Source organism: Melospiza georgiana, chromosome 2, assembly GCF_028018845.1.
Source record: "Melospiza georgiana isolate bMelGeo1 chromosome 2, bMelGeo1.pri, whole genome shotgun sequence".
Lineage (NCBI taxonomy): Eukaryota > Metazoa > Chordata > Aves > Passeriformes > Passerellidae > Melospiza > Melospiza georgiana.
This window is the reverse complement of record NC_080431.1, coordinates 85,848,651-85,872,131: the sequence shown is the minus strand read 5'-3', so window position 1 is coordinate 85,872,131 and position 23,481 is coordinate 85,848,651. Positions and strand designations below refer to the sequence as shown.

The window sequence follows — 23,481 nt, the reverse complement described above, 5'->3', positions numbered from 1 at the left end:
AGCAGCGCAGGATGCGTGTTGTGCTCAAGCTGCCCTCCCTCCTCCCCTACTGCCAGCACATGGCCCTTCACTGGGGTGCTGGTGGAAATTTCAGGCTGGTAATTGTAATGAGATTTACTCAATCCTGCTGTCTTGTTTGCCCTGTACCACAGGGCATCTCCCAGGATGTACTGTATCTTGAAAACTTGCTTGGCAAAGAGTGACAGCAGCTGTACTGGGGCAGGTCTCAGCAGAAGGGAGCTGCATAAACGACTTGCTGATGAACTTTGATTCACTACCAACGTGTAGCAAGCAAATATTTAAACCCCTGCCATTCAGAAGGGAAACACAGCTTTAGCAAGGAACACTCAGGCAAGGAGTGCTGCTGTGATAGCCCTGGGCTGTCCCCAAGAAGGGGCAAGCAGCCCCCTTCCCCTCCTGTTCCACTCCAGCAGAGCAGCCCACCGTGCCCACACCAGGGCAGATGCTCAGACTCCAACAAGTCAAGTGACTGCTGTACCAAGGAAGGAAGGAGTTTAAAAGCTGTTTCAAGCCCAAAGACAAAATAAGTGTGGCCATTCCTCCTGCCCACATTGCCTGTGACCTCATACAGGCAGAGGCTGTGTGACAGGGAGGCCACCTCTGGATTTGGGTGCCTGCTGTGACCAGAGCCCCAGGGCTGGACCCAGCTGCTGGTCTCCTGCTGTGGCTGGCAGCCGCATACTGAGTCTTCAAGAAATCTATTGGTGTTAGTCAGGTGCAGCAACAGGCCAAGAGGGTATTTATCCCTCAGCGTGGGGCCAAATTAGCTCTTTTGGTCACTTTATAATTAGGTACCTGCATTTAACAGTATTCTTTCTGTTGGATTTTTATAGTTTTGTCTTTTCTTTTTTAAACATGAAAATAATCAGTCTTAAAATAAAATCATTTATTAAAAAATACCCTGGGAAGTGATCTATAAAAGGACAAAATCCTTGCCAAGGGAATGCCACAGCAGCGGGCCCAAGCCACAGAAAGCCCGGTTGAAGGCTTCGCTTTGCCGCAGCTTCTCAGAGGTTACCCAGGGTCTGTAAGCAAACAGCTTAAAGGAGCCCGGCTTAGTGCCGGGCTCTGGGGCTGTCCCGGAGCCTCCCGGAGCCTAATGCCCTGGCAGCAGCCCCTCCCTCGCTCCGGCCCGAGGCGATGCTGGGCAAACAGGGCCAGGCCTCGCCCTGCGCTCCCGCCGCGGGGCCGGGCCGCGCTGGGCTCGGGGGCATCGCAGGAGAGGCCGTGCCAGGCGGGCGGGCGGGCGCAGAGCCATGTGCATATAAAGCACGGGGCAGCAGCCCGGCAGGCTTGTTCAGCACAACCACACCTCGGCTCGCCTGGCAGCACGGCTAGGCGCTGATCCCCGGAGTACCCGAGCGTGGGAGCGATCTGCCCATGGGCCCCCGCCGGCTGCTGCTTCTGGCGCTGCTTCAGGCAGGTGAGTAGCACCCCTCGGTCCCTCTGCCCTGCCGTGCCGCCCCTGCCCGGGCACAGCCTCTCCCTGCGCCATCAGCTTTGCCTGCTTCGCGCCAGGACCGCCGTGTGATGCGGCCAGGTGAGGGGAAAAAGTGTCACTAGGCAATCTTCAGCTTTACAGTGAGGGACAGCGTAAGTGAGCTGCCTGCCTGCCTCACTTCCCAGCCCCAGCTATGGTTTGCATAACCTGTATAAACACAAATCATCTTCTTTTATAGTAGTTTTCTGCTACAGAGCTGTTAGTGTCCGTGTTCCGTTGAAATACCTTCCTTTTATACCAGTGTCCATGGAGTGAGCAGTTTTCATAACATCTGAATTTAAAATAGATTTTAAAATTCTGTTTATAAAAGCCATAAATGGCCACTAACATAAAGTCCCTACAGACAAAGGCAACAAAACTCTAAACTGGCACATCTGAGGTTATACCTGCAGTAGAGTTTTAAAAGAAAAAAAACAACCTCCTACCTCCATTTACAGCAAAGGCTGCCAGTTTAAGCAGGAAATAGTGCTAAGTTGTCAGATTCACCTCTGCTCACCTCTCTGCAGGTATGTTCTTCTCTAAGGTGGTCCATTAGTAGTTTAACTAATGATTGGACATGCTGCTAACGGGACATTTGGCTAGGAGCAGGCTGCTGTGGAGACTCCAACTTTTTCAAGGCTTTCCTGGCTGTGTTGGCTCAGCTGCCTAGCATAGAGAAAGCAATTTCAGTTCTTGGTCAAGTTATTAGCTGTGCACCTGAATATTAAAAATGTACTTGCTAGGGCTGACCTCTCAGCTGCAGCAGCGCACTGCTGGCTCAAAACCCAGACAGCTTTCAAAGAACAGGAACATCAGAGGCTGCCTGGACGCCTTTTGCAGAACACACAGCCCTAAGCACACTAATTGAGTCTTTTGGACTCAATTTCCTTTGGGGCGCTCTCTCCACTTTCATAGCAACTCTGCACTGTAATTACAGTTCCTTGATCTCCAGAGATATCCCCAAAAGAAGAATGGCCTTTCTTCTTCTGGGTGAGGTAAAGTTACCTTACAGCAGCCTCAACCATTTTCAGCCAGCGGCCAAAAGGCCCAGCAGTGCTGGCTTAAGAGGCCAGTGAAAGAGCTAAAAACGAAGTCAAGCCGTTTGTCAGAAGGCTGGGATTCCTACAAAGACGTTTTTGTCTCCACTGGAATATTTTCAGGGTCAGCAAACTGGAACAGGTTGAAAAATCATGATTTATACCCCCAAAGCCAAAGCAGCTCACTACTTGTGATTTCCCCTGAGAGCAAAGCCCCCTTCTAACTCTGGAGCCTTGCTGTTTAGACAAGGAAAATAAGTGGTCTCTTTAGTTCTCATTAAAACCCATCCAATGTGTTTTTAGCACGAAACCTGAACACTCAAGTAGTGTTTAGCTGAGCCAGCTTACTTTTTTAGGAATGTGCATTTAATCCCTGAGGAATGCCCCAGGGAGCAGACTGAGGCTATGCTGCACAGCCTGAGGTGTGGATCCCTGGGGTGAAAATGGTGGCACCCTCTCCTACTGGGGGTCGGGCTGGGAGAGGGAGCAAAGCCCTGCCTTGTCCTTCGTGGGGAGAGACCCTCCTTGTCTTCACTGGCATTTGGATTGGGCTCGGAGGGCAAGCTGGCCCAGGAGATGTGGGAAGAGGCCCAAGCAGGGGGATTAGAGGCTAGGTTTTAAAAGGAAAGCAACTGTTTTAATAATAGTATTGAGTCCTTGGGTGGTTTAGAGGATTAATTAGCCCGTGTTTGCACAACACTTTGAAGAGGTCAAGCATGCTGCAATAGCCAGGGGCAGGTGGCAAAGCAACTTCAGTGGCCAGTTCCCAGTTCCCAGGAGTCACCTCCCTCTCCATCCAAGCATGCTGGAAAGCCCCTGTTTGATTTTGGAGTGGCTGTGCATGGGTGGGATGAGCAGATGGGTCAGGCTTTCGGGCTGAGGATTTTGATCCTACCAATAAAGGTGTGCAAAGTGCATTTGGTCCTTCAGTAAATCCAGGCATGAAATGCTCCTGTTTGTCTCTACAGCAGGATAAGAGCAACATTTGTGACTGAGCATCACAGTGGTTTGAGTATTAGGGGCAGGGTACTCTTGGTTTCCATAACAGCTACTGCAAGAATGAGCCTGTGGCTTCTAAAAAAGTTCCAAATTAACATGCGAAATCACGAGACTGATCAAAAGACTTGTAACTCAAAAATCTCCAGACTGGTTTGGGTGGCCATCCACACACTCCAGCTGACACAGAGCTCCTTTCTCCTTTTTTCCCCAAATTAATGGGGCCCACCTGTTACGACTTAGGTGGAACATAATAATGGAAGCAGATACAAGTGTTGCCAGCACTTCCAGAGTCCCAAGAGAAAGTGGCAGTACATGCATCTTGGCTAATGGAGGCACTTTGTCCTTGACAAAGTATGTACTCTACAGGCTCTGGGGCATGTAGCCATCCCTCTATGCAGATTAATAGGATTATCAGTATGTTTTGCCACCTGGAAAATGGGTTAAAAGATCCTGAATAATAGAGAAACTTGGATAATGTAAGAAATCTTGAGCAACATAGAAACTTCATTTCTTTCCACGGAGTCCTGGTTAGGTCTGGTTGCCTGGCTGTAGTCTGGGGCTTCATGTCCCAGTCAGGAGCATAGCATAGCTGGAAAACTGTCCCAGGTTTGGGAGCTCTGGGGTGCAGTGAAGCACAGGGGGCCTCCATGGTGCTGGCACAGACCCTGCAGAGCTTGTCAGCTTGGGCTCTGTGATGAGCACAGCCACGCACACTGCTCGCGGGTGCAACACAGCTGCAATCACACACTTGGACACCAGAACTAACAAGTCCTGCTTGAACTGAGCTCCTGTGGAAGAAGTAGCATGCTTGGGCATTCCTGCATCCAACTTTTGATTATTCCAGCTTTGTCTTCCAGGCAAAGCTCCCTGCAAGACTACCTTTGGCCAGCTGAATGTCATGACTAGTTAGATTGTCAGGGCTGCCCCCAACCAACCAGTCAAAATCAAAACCATCTCCCTTTAAGGACTGTAGGAAGATCAGTAGGAGGATGTTTAATCCTTGTGTGTAACCGTGTCCTGTCTTTGCAGTTTGGAAAGGTGTTCTGGGAAAGTCCCATTCACTGCACACTCGAGGAATCATTGAACTGGCTGGAGCCATAACGTGTGGCACAGGACGGTCTCCCTTGGCATATATTGGCTATGGGTGCTACTGTGGACTGGGAGGACGAGGTTGGCCTAAAGATAAAACAGACTGGTAAGAGAAACCTTGCCTATGTGTCCAGAAGCAGTGCAGATCTCCCTACTTTTCTCTGTTTGTGCTGCTGTGACTCCACTGACACATTTGCTGCCTTGTGGGCAGGGAGCTTAGTATATATGAACATACTGGGGATTTGGGAGTGATGACCCATGTATCACTTGGGATTTGAATGAGGGCTTAACCTCCTTCTGGATGACACCAAAGCTCTTAGGACCTTGTAATATGTGGGGTAGAGGGCAAAGGAGAAACCAGGATGTAATTTTTTGAAATAGCTGTTTGTTTTTTCATAGAGAGCACACTCTGCCTGACAAAAGGAGTGTAATCCAAGGTATTTGGAGGGTTATTTCACCTAAATCCTTAAAATGGAAGTGATGCAAATATCACTGTTTATCCTCTTGAAGAAATCCATATAGTTGCAAGGAGTAATCAAACCTGTTGCCCTAATTGGCTGTTAGTTCCCACTGAATCAAGGCAGAACAATAAGGGAAAGCATGGTGCTATTTCTCCTTTTCCTTGTTAGTGGGGAAGATGTTGGCCTTGTTACTCCCCACAAGTGTTGGAGGTATTGCATGCCATCAAAGGCTTCTTTCCTGTACTGTGCAATGAGCATAAGAGAGTAAATGAGAGTAAAGCTGAGGATAGTGGACACTTGTTGCTCTGAGCCTGGTATTTGCAATCTCGCCAGGTTTGAAATACCAAAGTCAAAGCACACAAGTCTATCTACAGTCTTCAGACCAGGTGCTACTAGTAAGCAAGCTCTGCTTTTAGCAGGGGTGAAGGCAGTCTGCAGCTCACTAGGAAGGAAACTGAGCTTTCCAGAATACCTTGATGCTGGAGACATTGCAGGTTGCTACAAAACCAGATTTTGCTGAATTAGAATGACAGAAAAAAGGGGGGAGTGAAGGAAGAAAAGGTGTCAAAGCTAAAGATCTCTGTGGGCATGAACGAGAAGACTAATGGAGCTGTCTTCATTAATGCAGTGAGATGTTTCACTCCCAAAGCCCTCTCATCATGTCCCTTTATTTGTCTGTGAAATATTTCATCTATGAAACAGTCAATATGGGCCTCACAAACGATGAGTAACTGAAGTAATATCTCCTGACCTCCTTATCACAGCACTTATCTACAGCAGCGTATGTAGGGTGTTTAATTATTTCTGTTATCCTTTAACAAATTTCATAATAAAGCTTTGAAAGTAAAACATTACTTCACTAATTTGGAGCACTGCTTTTATTGAAGGGCTGAGCAGAGTGACTTAAAAGCTGTTTTCCATAGAGACTGAGTGACGTCCAAATTTATGTGAGCCTAGGAGATGCAAGAAGTCATCACTCCTGAAAAAGAAAAAGATGGCCACATGTTCGCCAGCCAGTGTTTCTGCTGTTGTTTAAATTGCATGGAGTATTTTAGGATTTTATCCTAAAGGCAGAAAATGAGACTTTGCAAGTGGAAATGCCTCAAAATATCAGATAGTTTGTAAAAGGGAAGCTTGATCCTCTAAGTACATTCATTGTTATTCTTTAGCTGCAATGCTTGGCTGCTGTAGAAAAACTTAAAAGTTTTATTTAGGTTCTTAGCTAGGACGAATCAGCAATGCCACACTAGATTTAGGTCTAAAAATTTCCATTTTCTGTTTGTAAGAGAAATATTGATATCTGTTACTAAGCACTACTGCAACGATTAGAGTGGTTGAGTACCCCACACCTGTCAAAATGACCACATTATTTTCCCTATTTGCCATTCTAAAAAGGAAAGGGTGGCAAAACTACTGGCTGTGAGTGACAAATACTGTTTGAAAATTATTCACCTCCTTGACCTTCTAGGTTTTTACAGAGACCTTTACAAAAGGAGTAATTTTCTTGTGTGTAATTCAGTCAATCTGTCTAGACTGGGCTAGAGTGCTTCTAAGCACCTCTCTTTTATGTGAAAAAGAAAAAAAAAAACCATTGAGTGGATAATCCTTTTATAAGGTTTATTCCACATACTGACTTTGATGTGGTGTTGTCACAAATTACCTTTTCCCTTTTGTTCCACTCTTCCACTCTCACAGTTCCATCACTTCAAGGTATAATGACATTTCTTCCACATAGACTCAATCGATTTGTTTCTCCTTTCTGTTCCCCTGGATTGCTGCAGCACCTAGGTTGTAAAGCAGGACCTAAGGGTGCTCAGCACTTCCCTGAAAACACCACGAAAGGCAGGGTGCATCCATGACTCATCTAAGTCACAGGATCCTTAAGGCTGGCAAAGATCTCTATGATCATTGCATCCAACTGTTACATCCTGGCCAACTCCTGGGAAGAGTAAGATCTCTCCTCTGTCGCAAGGTTAAAGCAAAAGACACACAGCAGTGAGGGTGCTGTTGGTGTGACAAACACAACGTGACAAATTCCTACCTCACTGGCATTTGCTCAACAGCAGGGCTCTGGCCAGCTGATCCCTGCGGGCCGGCCGGAGCTGCCTGTAGCCACCAGGGCTGTCTCGTAGTCCAGCCGTGACCAGCAGGTTGTTGAGTACCCAGGTGACACAGTTGTGTTTGTTTGCCATCGCTGATGATGACCAGTGCTGCTGGCTGCCTCTGTTTGTGTTGCTGTAACCGAATGTTAGCAGGTCATTAAAAGCTTAGCACCACTCTGACCCAGGTGCAGCAAAGGGGGACCGGAGGGGACCATCTGAAGGTGGCAAAGGACAACAATAGCATTCCTTAGTCTTCATGCCTTGACAGTTCTTTCAGATGTTTGTAAATTAGAAGCTTTGTGTTGGAGTAAGCTACCTGTTACCCTGCTGCAGCTGTGGGGATCATCAGGAGGAATGCTGTAAGGGGAGGCAGAATTATGGCCCAGACCCTGTGGTTCTGCAGAGCTTATGTGACTTCCCCTAGTTTTGCCAAGCCAGATAAGGAGCAGCAAGTTCTCACTGCTAGCTAGAACACCATTTGCTAGTGCAAATTCAGTGCTCATTTGCTTGTCCTTGCCTGATTCACAGAAAATGTTTTGCCCCCTACAGTATCTGTCCTCACTTCTACTACCTCTCTTTCTCTTTGTTCCTTCTAGCTCTTCATAAAGCACAATTTCTTTCCCTTGGTACACAGGGCCCTAACACCTCCCTCTGCTCGTCTCTCTTCACATTGTTCTTCTTCCCCATACTCCCCCATCACTGACTCATCAATTTGGCTACTGACTCACGCCCCAGACCTCAGAGACCTTTGGTTTCTATAGCTGGCACTCCCCTCCACCACAGCCTCCGGTGCTCAGTGTCCCATATATGAGACACTAGGGATGGGCCTGCTCTGCTACCTATCATTCCCCTGAGGATGGATTAGGCTTTGCTGCAGCTTCGGGGTTTTTATGTTAAATCAGCCTGCCTCAATTTTTCCCAGTTAGTAGAGTGGTTTCTCTGTAGAGTCAGTTCTTGCAGGGATGTCTTCTGGAAATACAGGAGATCACCGTTCTCTGGCTCCAGCCTCTGACCTTGCATCCTTGCTGAAACAACCTTTGTTATTCAGCAGAGAACATCTTTTAAGTGCTGAATCTTTTCTTGGTGGAATTTGAATCCCTAAATTACAAGAATAAAATTCAAGTGAGGTCAGATTTTCCATAAATTTAGAAGTAATTGACAGTGAGAATGATCTCACTGACTAGTCCATAGGACAGATGTCATCAGCTGAGCTATTCCTCCTCATTTCCTCTCTGGTCAGTGAAACACAACTGCATTTTTCAAATCTGATGCTTTTCACCCTGTGTTAGATCTCTGCAGCACGAAAAAGTGAACTGTGGTGCAGATGTGCATAGAGAGAAGATAGGTGAATGCCTTAGATGTAGATGGTTTTTAAGGTTCTTAAGTTAACTCATATGAATTTCACCATTGAGACTAATTAATTTGTAGCCTGCCCTCAGAACCTTTATGTGCCAAGGAGCACATGGCAGGTGAACTGAAGAGACTAAGTTTCTTGGTGATACCGAGGAAGGCAAGAAACACTCCAATTTCAAGTTTTGGGATGGGTCTAAGCCTAAACCAGTGAGCCACAATATTGTAATCTTCACAGCAACATTGTTGTTGCTTCTCTGCCAGGGCTCCTCTCTGACCCTCTCTGAATGCCTCACCCCCTTTTATCCCAGCTACCTCCACAGGCTACAGCTGCTGCCCAATTAAGCACATCACAGTTGCAGCCCATTTACAATAACTAGAATCAGGGCAATACAATACAGAGATCTTTTACTGCCATACATATGTTTACAATACATATATTTACTCAGGCCCCTACACCACAGTAGCACAACTTATAGGAAGACTTCCGCTCCTTTTCAGCCAGATTACCGTGTCTTGACCACAGATGCTTTCATGAGGGCAAAAGCTCAGAGGAAGAAGCGCAGTGGTCATGGGAGCAAATATGGCATTAATGAGCTCCTGAGACAAGCGAGCCTTCCCAGAGATGCCAGGATACTTGCACCATCAACAGATGATTTACTGACAGGCCAGGGTGAACATTGCTGTCATGAGCTGTGTGTGAGCAAAGCTCCCCTGAAGCCTGTGCCAACAGGCAGGATGCAGGAGGACACCCATTCTCTCTCTTTCTGTGTCTCCCAGGTGCTGCCACAGGCATGACTGCTGCTATGACACGGCAGAGAAGGAAGGCTGCAACCCCAAGGTGCAGCGCTACCAGTGGGCGTGTGAGCAGAACACCGTGCGGTGCGGTAAGGAAAGGCTGGCTCCTGTCTTGGGCTCCCTCCCTCCTTCCCTCCCTCCCTCCTCTGCAGGCAGCAGGCTGACCACAGAGCTTTGGAGGCCCCAGAGGCAGGTTTGTGCTTGCCAAGCTGGTTTCAAAGCTGCTTTAGGCAATGTCCGTTCTCTTCCAAGCTCCCTGCCTGATCCTTGCCAGGAGCTGGGAGGAAAGCTGAGCCCCAGCACAGCCCATTCCAGGTAACCTGAGATCCACCCAGCACAGCCCATTCCAGGTAACCTGAGATCCACCCAGGCTGAGGAGCAGGACTGGGGGCCATGGAGCCCCCAAACCGTCCCAGTTTGACAGGGATGCAGATGACTCTCTGGAGACTTTCTGCTCACTGGCATTAAGTGTGCTTCTTCCCACAGCTGTGGGTCTTCAGGGGTGCTCTTTCCATTGCAGTTCTGGCCCTCCCTCCAGCAGGGCTGTCCACTTTTTACTACCCTTAAGCACTGCTAGGGAAGAGCCAGGCTATTTAGCATGGCTGCAAGATAGGTTAAACAGGATGCCAGCCTGCACCTCTGCCCCGTTTGGGGCTCCAGCCTGAAGTCTTGGGGTTCCAGCAGGGATTTGGAACTATGCAGAATCAAATGCTCTCGAGTGCTTCAGGCAGACAGCAAGTGTGGGCTGTACTCAGCTCTACAGCTGGTACCCAGTCAAGAGGGTTTGAATTGCACAGTCACAGCCCGTCAGTGTCTCGCACAGTTTGTTTTGACATACACCAGATGACTTGAGTCTTAGAATTTGTCACTTGTGCTTCTAAGTCTCCAGAGAGCTCCTGGTAGTAAAATCCATTGTAGAAGACTTTGAAAGTTTGAAAAGAAATCGTGAGAGTAAAACTTATCCCCATAATCATCAAAGTTACTTGCTGGAACATTAAAAGACTATTTCTACCTTATCAGAAAACCATATTTTACTGGTGCAATCCTCAGCTTCACCAGCAGCTGAAGATCTGCCAGGAGATAGGGGATGGGACACAGCACATCTGCAGTTGCTCTTTTCCTAGTTCCAGAACAATCTAGTAAATACAAAGTCCTGGCAAAGGAATGTGTCGCTTTAATGTACAACTGCTCTCCCTCCTGCCATATTTCCATAGCTGACTGATATTTTCTGCTAGTCATTTTACAGGGGAAAAGTCCTGTTTCTCTTTGCTGTGAAGGAACAATCCAAGTTGCAGATATGAGATGTATCATTCAGTCCATGGCAGTGGACATAGGAGTGCAGCAGGCTGCACTGACTTGGCCAACAAGCATGAGTTAAAAAAATGTCATTAATTCCTTAACTGATGTCCAGGCAAGACCTGATGCATCCATCAACTGCTCTCCATAAGCCCTCAGCAGACTACACTCCCCCTGATATCCCTGGTGAGGAGGAACAATAGAAATGTGTTTTGAAGGCAAATTTCCTACCCCAGGATACAGCACTGGCAGGTCTTACTGGGATGTGAAGGTATAATGTCTGATCCCATTCAAACAAAAGAGATGAAGAATTAAATTTCCAGGCATGCTTGCTGAGCTCAGGGTAATGATGTCCAGAAGTGTTATAAGCAGAACTGTTTGCACTGTAATTTCAATGCAACAGGAATTAGATGCCTGCTGCCTGACACTGTACCATAAATACAGACATTTTCATGTAAAATAAACAGAAACTCATTTTACTTGGTATTTCTCCTCTTTTTGCTACCATTAGGTAGTTTTCTTTGTGAAATGAAAAAAACTGGCAAAACTATATTCTTCAGTCTAGATATGCCATCACCTGTAGGCAAATTCCATTCAATAGATATCTGGAATATTGAAAAGGCTGTTAGTTGAGGGGTCTGGTAAAAAAAACAAACATTCCTCTTGAACGAATGTTACAAATCCAGACTTTTGTACTCACATTTGAGGAACAGTTGCTGGTACAGCATAGGAAGAGCTCAAGTAGCACAGGGGTAAGGAGAGCATCAGGCAAGACTGGTAGCTAAGAGAAGAGTGGCCTTAAGTCCTCATTGACCCTTAAAGCACTTTTAGCAGTAAATACGTGATTATTCTGAACAGCTTAGGAAACTAGGGCTTTTCTTATTTTTCTGATACAGGGTTGATCCATCAAAGTCCAGTGAAATCTGGAAAAATTCCTATACTTGTTCCAGTTGGTTTTGGAGTGAAGCCCAAGTGCACTGGCACATTAAACTTTGCCTAGTGCAGGGTTTTGTGGCTGTTAGATAATCCATGGTAGCAGCCTCAAAGAAGCAAGGTACTGTGCTTTAAAATAATATTAACCCAACAACTGCATTTAACCCACTATAGGTGGGATGAGGTTCATTAATCCAAACTCAGTCATTTGCAATGTAGCCTTCTAAGCTAGTGCCTTTGATGTTATTTATGGCCACATAGTCATATATTTGCATTCCTGTATAGTTCCATGTATGACTTTGATCACTTTATTAGCTGCTAGCTCATAAAAATCAGGTACCTGGCCCTGCTGCAAAGCTCCTTGGCTCCTCTGCTGTGATCAGAGAGAGACAGCAGCAGCTGGTACAGCAAGAGTGAAGGATGCCTGGTGGGTGCTCTGACGCCCTCAGGTTTCTGAACATCCCTCTGGGAGGCTCCTTCTTTCAAAGTAGTGTTTTTTTCTTTTGAAATCAGTCTGTTTTGCAGAGGGAGGAGTTAGAAGGGAAATTCACTGACTGAGGAACAGTGGAATATTTTTACCTCAGGCTAAGATTAAATAATTTTCCTTTTCAGCTTTGACTACTGAATTAAATCCTCATAGTTCACAAAGTTCTAGAAGCAGGGAGTGCTCTGTGCTGAGCAGATTTTTATAAGCATTGCCAATCTACATTTAGCTGCTAATTTCTGATGCTCTTTCTCACAGTCAAGGTCAGATCTGTTGACAGAGAGGGCAGGGGAGGGTCAAATCCACCCACAGCACAACATGTTGATCTGCTGCCACCAGCCTTTGATCCCCAAGGGCTGCTTTTTTCGGGGATTTTTCCCCCTAAAACTGTTTCTTGCCTTTGATACAGAATCTCTCAACCTCAGCTCACATTTTTTTTGCAGATAACCTGACAGACCGATGTGAAAAAATGGTGTGCCTGTGTGACCAAGAAGCAGCCAAGTGCTGGGGAGCAGCCCCATACAATCCTCACTTCATCCTCTGGCCAGACTTTTTATGTGGACAGACGCATCCCACCTGCCATGTCAGATATGGGGGGCCAGAATAGTCTTTTCAGGACCTTTCTTCCAACAATTTGAACTTGAAGGTAGTGGAATAAAAATTTTCCTCATTTTCCAGATCTAACAGTGGTGTGAGAGAATTTCTATCGGTTCAGGATTTATGGGGAGGAGAGACAGACAGAAAGGTGCGTTGGTGGAGTTTCCTCTCTGTGAGAGAGCACTTGGAACGTATCGACCTCTGCCTTTGGGTGGACAACAAGCAAGTCAAGATCTCACTGGTAAGGGAAAAAGGGCAGACTAATAGAGGTAACACTGTTGTGAGTGTTTGCTACAGGCCACCTCATGCAGGAGAAAGTGCATGAGGTCTTCTACAGACAGCTTGAAGCAGCCTCATAGTCACAGGCCCTGGTTCTGGTGGGGGACTTTAACTACTCTGACACCCGCTGGAGAAACAACAGGTGACAAAAGTGATTAAGGGTCTGGAGTATCTCTCTTTTGAGGAAAGGCTGAGGGAGCTGGGTCTGTTCAGCCTTGAGAAGAGATGACTGAGAGGGGACCTCATCAGTGTCTATGAATAACTGAAGGGAGGGTGTCAGGCTCTGCTCGGTGGTGCCAAGCAATGGAACAAGAAGGCATTGAGTAGAAACTGATGCACAAGAAGTTTCACCTGAACAGGAGGAACAACTTCTTTACTGTGCAGGTGACTGAGCACTGGAACAGGTTGCTCAGATAGGTTGTGGAGTGTCCCTCACTGGAGATATTCCAGACCTGTCTGGACACAATCCTGTGCCATGTGCTCTGGAATGACCCTGCCTGAGCAGTGAGGTTGGACCAGATGATCCTCTGTGCCCCTTCCAACCTACCCAGCCTGTGATTCTGTGACAGGTAACATATATGATGAAGCAAAGGGAAGATTCTGCTCTGATCATGCTTTTGCAGAAACAGAGGGTTTGGTCTGTGGTGCAGTGGGAACACCTCTCCTGTCACCAAATAGCTTTTTTTTTTTTTTTTAATCATAGACTCATAGGGTAGTTTGGGTTGGAAGGAGCCTTTAAAGATCATTTAGTTTCAATCTCTGTGCAATGAGCAGGGACACCTTTAACCAGACCAGGTTGCTTAGAACCCAGCTGTCTTATCCCTCATGCTCCTGCGCCACAGCCCTGGAGATACTTCTGAGCTGTGTTCAGGGTAAGCAGAGTTACACTGGGCTATTGCAGTTGCAAGGTCAGCAAGGATTTCTGACTTCTGCTTACTAGAGGCATACCCACACTTTGCAAAAGAATATACTCACTGCTCCACAGGCTTCAGAGCTGATACACTGCTTTCTGATACATGTAGAAGAGGGTCTCCCATAGTAGCAGCAGCAGACCCGCCACAGGAACGATGTGCATTGACTCCACGATTGCAGGAGGCTGAACAAATGCTTTATTGAGCTACACTACACTATACTATACTATAGAAAAACCCATCACCCTTGCCAGACAGTCCAATATGCACATGGATCCAATTGGTCAATCAAAACACCATCACCAGAGTCCAGTTAGGAAATCACTCTTTTGGTAAACAATCTCCATAACACATTCCACGTGTGCACAATAATAGGTGCAGCAAGTGAAGATAAGAATTGTTTTCTCTGAGCTTTCTCACAGCTTCTCAGGAAAATCCTGGGAGAGAATTAAGTCTCTCTCTGTTCAGAGGATATGTGATTACCACAGTCTCCTATATTGGCATGTCCCCCAGTCACTGACTGCCTGGGAATCAATTATTGTCACATCAGGAAACAGAGGCTGTGGAGAACATCAGTCATGTCAAGCAAATCTTTCAACTCTCCTTTTTTTTTTTTTTTAAACAGTATTAAAGGCTTATATTCAAATGCAACATTTCCTTCTGGCAGGAGAAACCAAAATCCCATTCTTTCAGCCAGGAACGCTGGCTATGTACCAGTGGGCCCTCTTTGCACCTTTGTTACAAGCATTTAGGCTGGACAAGCCACCAGGACAAGAACCTCTCTGGGAGGAGGCACGGACAGGTGGGAGCTGCTCCTGCCTCCCCAGAAGCAATGCTTTTGACTTCCTCGGGAAGGTGCTAGCACTACCTGGATATCTGGAGCACCTGGGTAGTCTGGGCTCCTTCTGTCTGCTGAAACTCAGCTGACAAACTTTGAACTGCACTTTAAAATAAGATGGCACAGAGAGACCCAGGGTGCTTCATCAGAGTCTGAATTCAGAGATACGTGGCCAAACTAAGTGGAGTTTTTGCAGGTGATAATAATAATTTCATCACAAAAAGCTGTTTTGCTTTTTGCTGCAGGAGGATGGTAAATATGCCACTGTGGCAGACAAAGCTGCAGGAAAAAGAAGCTTGCTAACAAAAACAAAAATGCCAAAGTCAACATGTAGAGGCAAAGGCTTTTATTCCATCTGGAACTCCATTTTTTTTTTTGTTTATGAGGTATCAGAAGTTGTTCCATCTGCAGGCTTCGCATATCCCAGCGACTCCTGTAATGCTGTACCCTCAAGCTCTGCTGAGCAAAAAGGAAAGGAGAGAGAATGAGTGAGCAACAGAGTCAGGACAACACAATAAACTCCTTCGAGGCTTTCTGGCAAAAGAAGTTGTGAATTCTTAATATAGAGCGTTTGCAGAGGGATGCTGCCGCGTGGACAGCATCAGCCTACGGAAGGGAGTGCGCTTCCCAGCGAGGGCTGGAAGATCGTGCCCGGAGAGAGCTCCCGGCGTGTCCCTGTCCATCAGGTGGCGGCAGCGCTCCAGGGAACTGCAGGCACAGCTCTGCCTTCAGCCCTCCAGGGAGGGGATTCTTTCATCAGGCTCAGCAAGATTTCTGAGCGCCAGGAGAAGAGGTGCAAATCACACGTCTCCTCAATGAATGCAAAAAGTCAGCTGAGCTCGCTCTGAAACGCATACCACATCTTGGGTTGCTCAAAATGGGAACTCAACTTGTTTCAAAATGCAGTGTCAGTCTCCTCAAATTAGATCAGTTAGTTGACAGAATAGAAAAAAGTAGGCGAGCTTTTGGGTACATCAGCCTCTTATTGAGGCATTTCTTTGGCTCATGTATGGTGGAAATGCCTGGTTTTCCCAACGTTATCAGCTGATCTAATAGAAGATAGGTCTTTAAGTAAGGCTTTATAAACCACACCTGTCACACCTAAGCCGTCATAGGTTTTCTGTACAAAAGCATTGCAAGAATACAGATGTAAGCACGAAATTGGCAGGAGGAAGAACCATCCTTCAGTATAAACATAAAAGAACTGAATGAGTCCTTGGTCTTTGTTAAAAGAAGCTGCAGCATCTCATTGAAAAACTCTTAGTCCAAAGTGGCAATTAAAGAAGATCCTATTATTCTCTTTATAGGTAACTCATTAGGCCCATTGGTAAAGCTCTACCCAACATAAACAAAAACCTATTTGAAAAAGTGATGGAACACAGAACCAGCTCTGTTAGAGTTTTGTTCACACTGCTTATTTTCTGAACCAGATCCCATGTCTGACCTGAGGTAAGTAAATGTCTTGTCTTTCAGTTAAAACACCTTTAGGTCTTTCAGGTACCTTTGGTGAGACTCCTGTCTCATGCAGAGGATGCACTTCCTCAGCTGTGGGGTTAGAACAACGATCAGAACCGCAATGCCTCCAATACCAGCTGCCACAACCCCAATGATTGTTCCAATGGATTCTTCTATACCAAACAAGCCTGGGGGAGAAAGGAAGGCAGAGAGAGATGTAAAATGTTTTCCAGACAAGTATATGCAATGTAGCCAGCATCTTTTCTGCAGTGGCTGCAGAGGAAGCTGCTGACTATGATGATGCTGATGTCTTGTCTGACATGAAATCCCTTCTACATGGAAGAGTGACTTGCACTACAGAGCTACTGATTTTTTTAATTCCTGTGTAGGAACTCCTAAGCAGCATTCCTAAGCTGCTATGCTATCTGGTGCTTTAGGGACAGGGCAGCCCCATCATCCCAGAAATCTCCCTCAATAGCTAGACACTATGGGATGGTAAAGGAAGCTGCTGCTTGAGTTAATGGGACTCAGGCCTGTACACTTTATTTTTGAAAGGAAAAAAGTTATTCTGACAACTTCAGGAAAACCATTGGTCTGCCTATCTACTTCCAAGGGAGACAGCACCAGAGAGCAGAGACAGCTCCACTGGAGTCCTTTCTTTGCCTGATTGCTCTTGGGACTGTTGCATGACAGAGATAGCATAGTGCTGAAATTATACATTTCATCATCTCAGGAACACAGGAAGGCAATTATGCTGGCCAGAGTGCAGACATTTCAAGAGTAATCTGTGCTACCAAGACTGTGAGATCAAGCCAACAGGAGACCTCATTAGACACACAACCAAAGCCCTTGCAGAGGGGCATAGTTTGCTTGCTTTAGTTGTACAGTTTAAACTGAGTAATGTTATAAAAATTAGTAAATCAGGCTCAAGAGGCCAAAGGCTTAGTGAATCTTGGTGAGATAGAAGCTTTGGCGATGAAAAAGAGGAAAATGGCACTTGCATAATTTACTCTTGACACAGAAGGAGGCATTTTTTGTTAATTAGACAATAAGATAATAACCCTTCTAATGTATTGACTTTTTGGGACTGGAATCTGTTTAGCCTATATAAAAGGAAAGTTTGACATTTCCAGCTGCTGCAGACATAGCAAGTTACCTCTTTACTTAATATGCCTGGTGTGTATCTGTGGGGCTAAGAAAACATAGCATGGCACTTGTAATGCTACTTTAATGTGAATGAAGTTAATCAGAAATTATATAACGATCATATTACATATGATCCTCGTGATTATCGTGGGATTACTTATGTCATTCAGAGTTCAGGAATGACTATGCAAGTTAGTGGGTTGGAGAGAAATAACATCAAAAGAAAGAGGTCTAGAGCTGTTCCTTGAGATGGTACCTTGTCACCTGTCACTCATGGGGGTTCTGTCAGAACTGTGAGTACAAGGGGAACTTGTCTGGCTGCTTCATTCTTTGCAGTGACTTTATTTTTATGGATACCTGTGATTGTTTATAGAGACAAGCTAGTGAATTTTAGCTGGCCTTACAAAAACAATGAGAAATGTTATAGAGCAATTACACTCCATGACACCAGGCCCTTACTGCCAGAGGACAAACAGGGCAACTTCTCTCTTTCCACCAGTGTGCAGACCAGCTTTGGAAGAAAAACAAAGATGAAAAAGGTAAATAACTCCAAGTATTACCCAGAGCCCTCCTGACCCTGAGCTTTGTGCCATCTCCGGTCACCACCTTCCCGTCCGGAAGTGTAACCTCACAGAAATAAATGCCATGGTCACTGGTTGTCACATTGAGGATAGTCAGGGAAACATCCCCTTGGGACAAGTCTCCACTCATGAAGATCCTGGAATTATTTGGCAGGATGGTCACATTCTTTTCTAGCAAGTCCATCTGCCCCTTTTCATCTTCTTTGTACCATTTCACCATCAGGTTGGTCAGGGAGGGATGCTGTGGACTGTTAAGATGACAGTTCAAGGCCACAGTTTCACCCTCTTTGGCTTTCTCCTTGGCTGGTGTTTGAGTCACCAAAAGGTTCCAAGGCTCAGGTGTCAACCACACAGGCTGTGCTGTTACATGAATCACAGCTGCTGCATTCTCCTTGTTTGCACCTCCACCAGTAACTCCTACATCTGTACCAGGGAAGAGAGAGAAGAGGACAGCTGAGGCAGATAGGATGATAAATGTCCCTGCTGCTCCTAAACTCTAACCAGCACGAAGAATGGCTCCTGGCATTAGCACATGAGAGCAGTCACTGTTATGATGACAGGGATTTTCTTCTTAGTTCCTGCTTAGATTATGTTTTTGTGTACAGACAGGTCTTTTCCTGAATATCATCTCCTTTCTACTGCCATACTAGAGGAAGGAAGATTAATGCCATTGTCTAATGGCTTTGGGTAAAATTCAGAGTCCAGCCAGCCCCATTTCCATCTGCAACACTAACCTCTTTCTTCCCACCCCAAAAAAGTCTCAGGGCCTGATGTTCCTGCCTCAACTGCTTCTGAGGCAAAGCAAAAAAAAATGCATGTACAGTTTTACACTGGCAGTTCTATTTTGGAAAGTGCAGTGAATAAGTGTGCATCTAATGCAACTGCCTGTATCCCAAAACCTAATGTGGTTCTTAGAATTTTTGTCATGCACTTTCAGTTACAGGACAGGAAATCTTGAAATCATGGGAAGCATCTCCATTACCAGAGACTGAAGCCCTAGCAGATCCCATCAGCAGTCTGGGGGACAGAACATCAGCCTGATGCCCATACTGAAGCTGAGGGTTACAGCTATTCTCTGTGAAAGGACTGTCTCCAGCTAGCTTTTGATAGAAAAACATGAACATGCCTGTAGCAGACATTTCAACCTGCCTTCTCATACTCAAGTGCTAATCATAGTATCATATCCTTGAGCTAAGAGTAGTGAGAGGGGTTTCACTTCTGGGAACAGGCCTGGGCACAGAAAATGAGAGGAATAGTTGCTGTCTCAAAAAGAGGAAAAAGCAAACGCAAAAAAAAAGCTTTTGCCAAGAAATAGTTTGGAACAATTTTTGGAAAAGGCTCTTCTGTTTTATTTTCTTCAAGTGAAATAGTCTCCCTTTGAGAGAGTTGGTGTCTTCTCAAGGACTGCAGACACTTCCAGAGTGAAGGTCCTGATTTTCCATTGTCTTGAGTTTTTCATTGCCATCCACAGAGTGTGCAATGCTATTGTGGGGGTCTGGTAAAGCATCACAGTGATAATAGAAACTCTCTGCTCAGGAACAAATGTCTCGAGGCAATGGAAAACCAAACCCCTTTATGATCAGTTTGAGAGTTACTTGGACGGCTCCTCCAGGCATGCTTGTACACAAAAATCACAGTTGTGTTCACAGTTATTATTATTTATGACTCATATGGGAGTAGAAGATTTCTGTCAGCCAGCATGGTCCTCTTTTTCTGGGAACCTTGCAAAAGGCTGGGGTATAGAGCTTACAGTTTAACTATGAAACAAGAGAGAATTAATGGATGCAAAAATACAGGAACTATAAACTAGCTGTGAAACTAGGCAACAACAGAGCATGTGAAATACCTTCTGAGCTGTTTTGGCACTTTTACCTCAAAGTGAAAATTTTTGCCTTAGAACTGAAACAGCAACCCATAGAAATTGGATGCCTGAGAATTAGGTACACAAACACAGGTTTTAATCTAGTCCCTAAAATTAGTTCTTATTAAAGGTACCAGGCAAGATATTATCCTTCTGTTCATATCTTATCTTACCAATGAGCCCACTGGAGCTTATTGGGGAAATCTGAGGTGCAGATCTTCCCTGTCCAGTTAGATATGTGCATTGAGGTAGCAGTCATAAAAGTTGAAGTATCTTGACAAGACACATTGAGGAAATGTAAAGTATAGTTGAAATAACTGACAAAGCTTGACATACTACAGTTTTTGTGCATAAAATATTCTGAAGTGATCTATTTGGCTATTTATTAGAGTGAATTTGAGTAGTTTCATAATGAGTACTCTTATAAAATCTCAGTTTATTAATAATTTTCTCCACTGGATAACTGCTGCTTTAGCTAATGTGTGCTACTGCTACCTTGTTTTCGAGGAATGGCCACAAAATTTCTTTTCTGCTACAAGTATTCCAGTCTTGCCATATGCACCCCTGTAACACAACTGTAATTTTTATTTCTTTTAGTGATGCAAAAGGTATACTTTTTACACAGACAGTGGCATAGAAAATGTAGCTGAGTAGAAACAATGTGCTTTGATGTTGCCTCTGTTCATTGTGAGTTTTATACGCCCCTCCTATCATGAAATAATAGTCATGATATAATAATTGTCATCTGTTTTATTTCCACATCTTTTATTCAATACAAATCATGTAACTTAATTAGGAAAATTAAAACAGGAGAGGAGTAGGCTGTCTTGTTTTGTCCCAGCTCTCTTTGGGGATTTCACTGAGAAGGTCACAGCACTGCCTCTATTTCTCCCCTTTCTTTTGTTTCTTTTTCTTTTTTAAGGCTGCAAAACTGGAACATATTAGTTCACTGGTATTCGATTACACAATGCCCTTATCGTATTGGCATCTGGGAGCATACCATGCCAAATGCTTTGCTGACTCTGCTGCAAAGCTCTTTTAAAGTCAATTGCTTCATTAGCAGAGTGATGTGTAGCTCCCTTGTCATGCGGGTTGTGGGGCTCAAGCCCATGGAGAGGAATGCAAGGCTTTGTGGTGAAAGCACTTGAGCTAGACAGGGTAAGAGAAATACAGCATGGATGATCTTGTCTAGACCTGGACAAACGATTAGATGAGCTAATAGGTCATTGTCATATGAAGTCCTTAGTTCACATCCAGTTTTCAGCCATGAGGGGAGAAAGCTCTCAGGGACTCCCTGCAATGTGGCAATGTGCTCTGCATTTGGCGGTACTAATAGGGCACCTACCGAAGCCCTCAGCCTCTCCTCCATGTAACCTGCAGGTTGATACTTCCCTGTGTAGGGCCATATCAGACCCTTAAGTGAGAAATTCCGCAAGGCAGGCTAGAGGGGCTGGGGCGACAAAAGGAAAGAACAAAATACAGCTGCACTCTCTTCCTGTCCTGGAGCCTCAGTTAAGAATTTGGTGCCTGCAGTAAATCCGAGGGGCCCTGCAAGCTTCTTCTGCCAGCTGCCAACAGCATGGGGAAATCACAAAGGTGTGGGGAGGTCAGTGAAGAATTCTACCTTTCCAGTTTAGCCTCCTCTCCTACATTCACACTCAGTAGCTGGAGGAGGGGTTGAGGGCAAATAGGGCTCAATTTCCAACCCACAAAAAAAATCCTCTCCTGATGAAATTACTGTCTTTCAGATGGTTTTGTTTGCTTTAGATCTCAGCTTCACACTCATACCATGCTGGTGCCATGAAGGTGCATTACAAACTGTATCCAGCTCTCAGACATCTATGATTAAGTGATCAATGACTGCACATTGCTGCTTTTAATTTATATGACTTTTGCCTTGGGCTGAGGTTGGCTCTCACAAATAGATATGAATATGAACCTTGTGACAATAACTGGTGGCTAATATATCAGAGAAACAAAACAGAAATGAAGCTTCTAGGAATGACGAGACACATCTGGGAAAAGACAGGCAAATAAACTCTTTCTGAACACTAAATACAATTTCTCTGCACCCTGAGGAAGCTCACAATTGAAAGTTGCATTTTGAAAATAAAGAGAACTTCTCAAGCCAAGCTTCCAAGAACAACCCGTATTTCTTCTAATTAAGGAAGGTGGTTTAGTACTCACCCACCATCAAGAAGAAGATGAATGAAGAGACTGCAGATCTATAGAGCTTCCCAATGTGCTGGTCCATGTTTGCTGAAGTACACGGCCTCACCATCTCTCCCTCTGGTAGTATGGGTAAAAAATATGTGTGTGTGTATTATAGCAATGGGACCTCACATTCTGCCTAGTGAATGTCACACTTACTAAAGTTACCACAGCTTTGAGCTCACAGTGCTCTGCCTGCTCCCTGGATGAGAGCCACATTGTAAGTGACAACAATTATTTCCCCAGCGGCTGTTCTGATCTCTCTCTGAGAACATGTTGAAAATGCTCTGAGAGCAGAGGGAAGATAATTAATTGTTTTTCGCTTTTGGCTTGTATAAACCACAACTTTGGGCTGAGTAGAGAATATCCAGATACTCCAAAGGAGACCACTCTTGTGCTGAACCCCTCCCTAGTGATGGTGAGAACACAAAGAGCATTGGCTTAATTTTCTGAACAGCCAGACTCTAATGCACCACATTATCACCCTAATGCACCACAAAAGGAAACTTCAGGAACTCAGTATCTTTGTGGCTATACGCACATGGTGTTTACAGGTTAAGTGTATTCCCCAAAGTGTTTTTTTAGTGCAGAACAAAACCTTTTTCATCAAAAGTTGACTACTTAAACTCTACTTATATTTAAGTAGAGCTTGTCTATGCAACTTGGGTGGAGGGGGAAACTGCTGGAGAGGGCGGCCTATCTGCAAAACCAGCAGGTGTGCTCTGAAGTAGTCTGTGTTTATAGAAAGCCCACACAGAGCAGGACCCTGTGAGAGGAGCTACAGCAACTCCAAGCCCCACCTGTACCACCCAGCCCTGCCAGCTGTGCTATGCCTGTACCAAGCATGGACTACTGTCACTATCCGGCCGACACCTCTTCCCTCAACTGCAGGATTAGGGATTATGGCATACTTTATCTAATGTCTTCTATCCATATCTTCAAAGCTCTCCAGGTAATGGAATTGTGCTTGAGGGTCCAGTAAAGACTCAATTCCATTTCTCTTAAAGCACAATGCAGCTGAGAGAGGCATGAGTATTTCTGCTTTTCTTTGCATTTGAAAGCCAAAAGAATCCATAACTAATTCACAAAACTTGGCTGACCAATGTCAAGAAGAACAGCCCATTCCTGGAGTCACCAATTGTCATTTAAGCTTTGGTGTGCAGATCCCAAAGCAGTGGAAGCAGTGAAAGGAGGATGGGCTAGAGGGAGTATGGTTAAAAGAACCTAGGAGACAAATACTTTTCTGAAATGGCTAGGGAGAGTGGGAAGGCCTGTGATTACCAGGCAGAAATCATATTAGGAAGGGAACTGGGACCAAGTGCAGAGCAACAGAGCACTTCAAAAGGAAGATGGAAGTTTGTGAGGGTCTTCTGAAGGAAGTACTGCCAAAGTGTTAGTGAGCAAAGCCAAAATATTGTGAAAGGAAAAGTCAGAGGAGTAAAAAACAATAAAGAGTTTGATGAGGGAACAACTGGTAGAGTCGAAGGCACCTGGCAGATCATGAGGATTTTGGACTGAGTTACTGGTTTAGAGTGCTGATTGTGACTGTGTC

At 45.2% G+C, this 23,481-nt stretch overlaps 1 protein-coding gene across 1 annotated transcript; it reads left to right on the top strand.

Annotated features, from left to right (window-relative positions):
• The first annotated feature begins 1,379 nt into the window (after window positions 1-1,379).
• Window positions 1,380-12,657, top strand: LOC131080446 (phospholipase A2-like). Its single transcript, XM_058018702.1, has 4 exons — window positions 1,380-1,444; window positions 4,567-4,732; window positions 9,320-9,426; window positions 12,494-12,657. The coding sequence occupies exons 1-4, from the start codon at window positions 1,402-1,404 to the stop codon at window positions 12,655-12,657; spliced, it is 480 nt and encodes a 159-aa protein (XP_057874685.1). The 5' UTR covers window positions 1,380-1,401.
• The last annotated feature ends 10,824 nt before the right edge of the window (window positions 12,658-23,481 follow it).

Bases quoted from the DNA above. Each gene is read 5' to 3' on its own strand.
- LOC131080446 (XM_058018702.1), top strand. From the start codon at position 1,402: ATGGGCCCCCGCCGGCTGCTGCTTCTGGCGCTGCTTCAGGCAG. The intron at 1,445-4,566 runs GTGAGTAGCACC...CTGTCTTTGCAG, and splicing joins TCTGGCGCTGCTTCAGGCAG to TTTGGAAAGGTGTTCTGGGA. The intron at 9,427-12,493 runs GTAAGGAAAGGC...TTTTTTTTGCAG, and splicing joins GCAGAACACCGTGCGGTGCG to ATAACCTGACAGACCGATGT.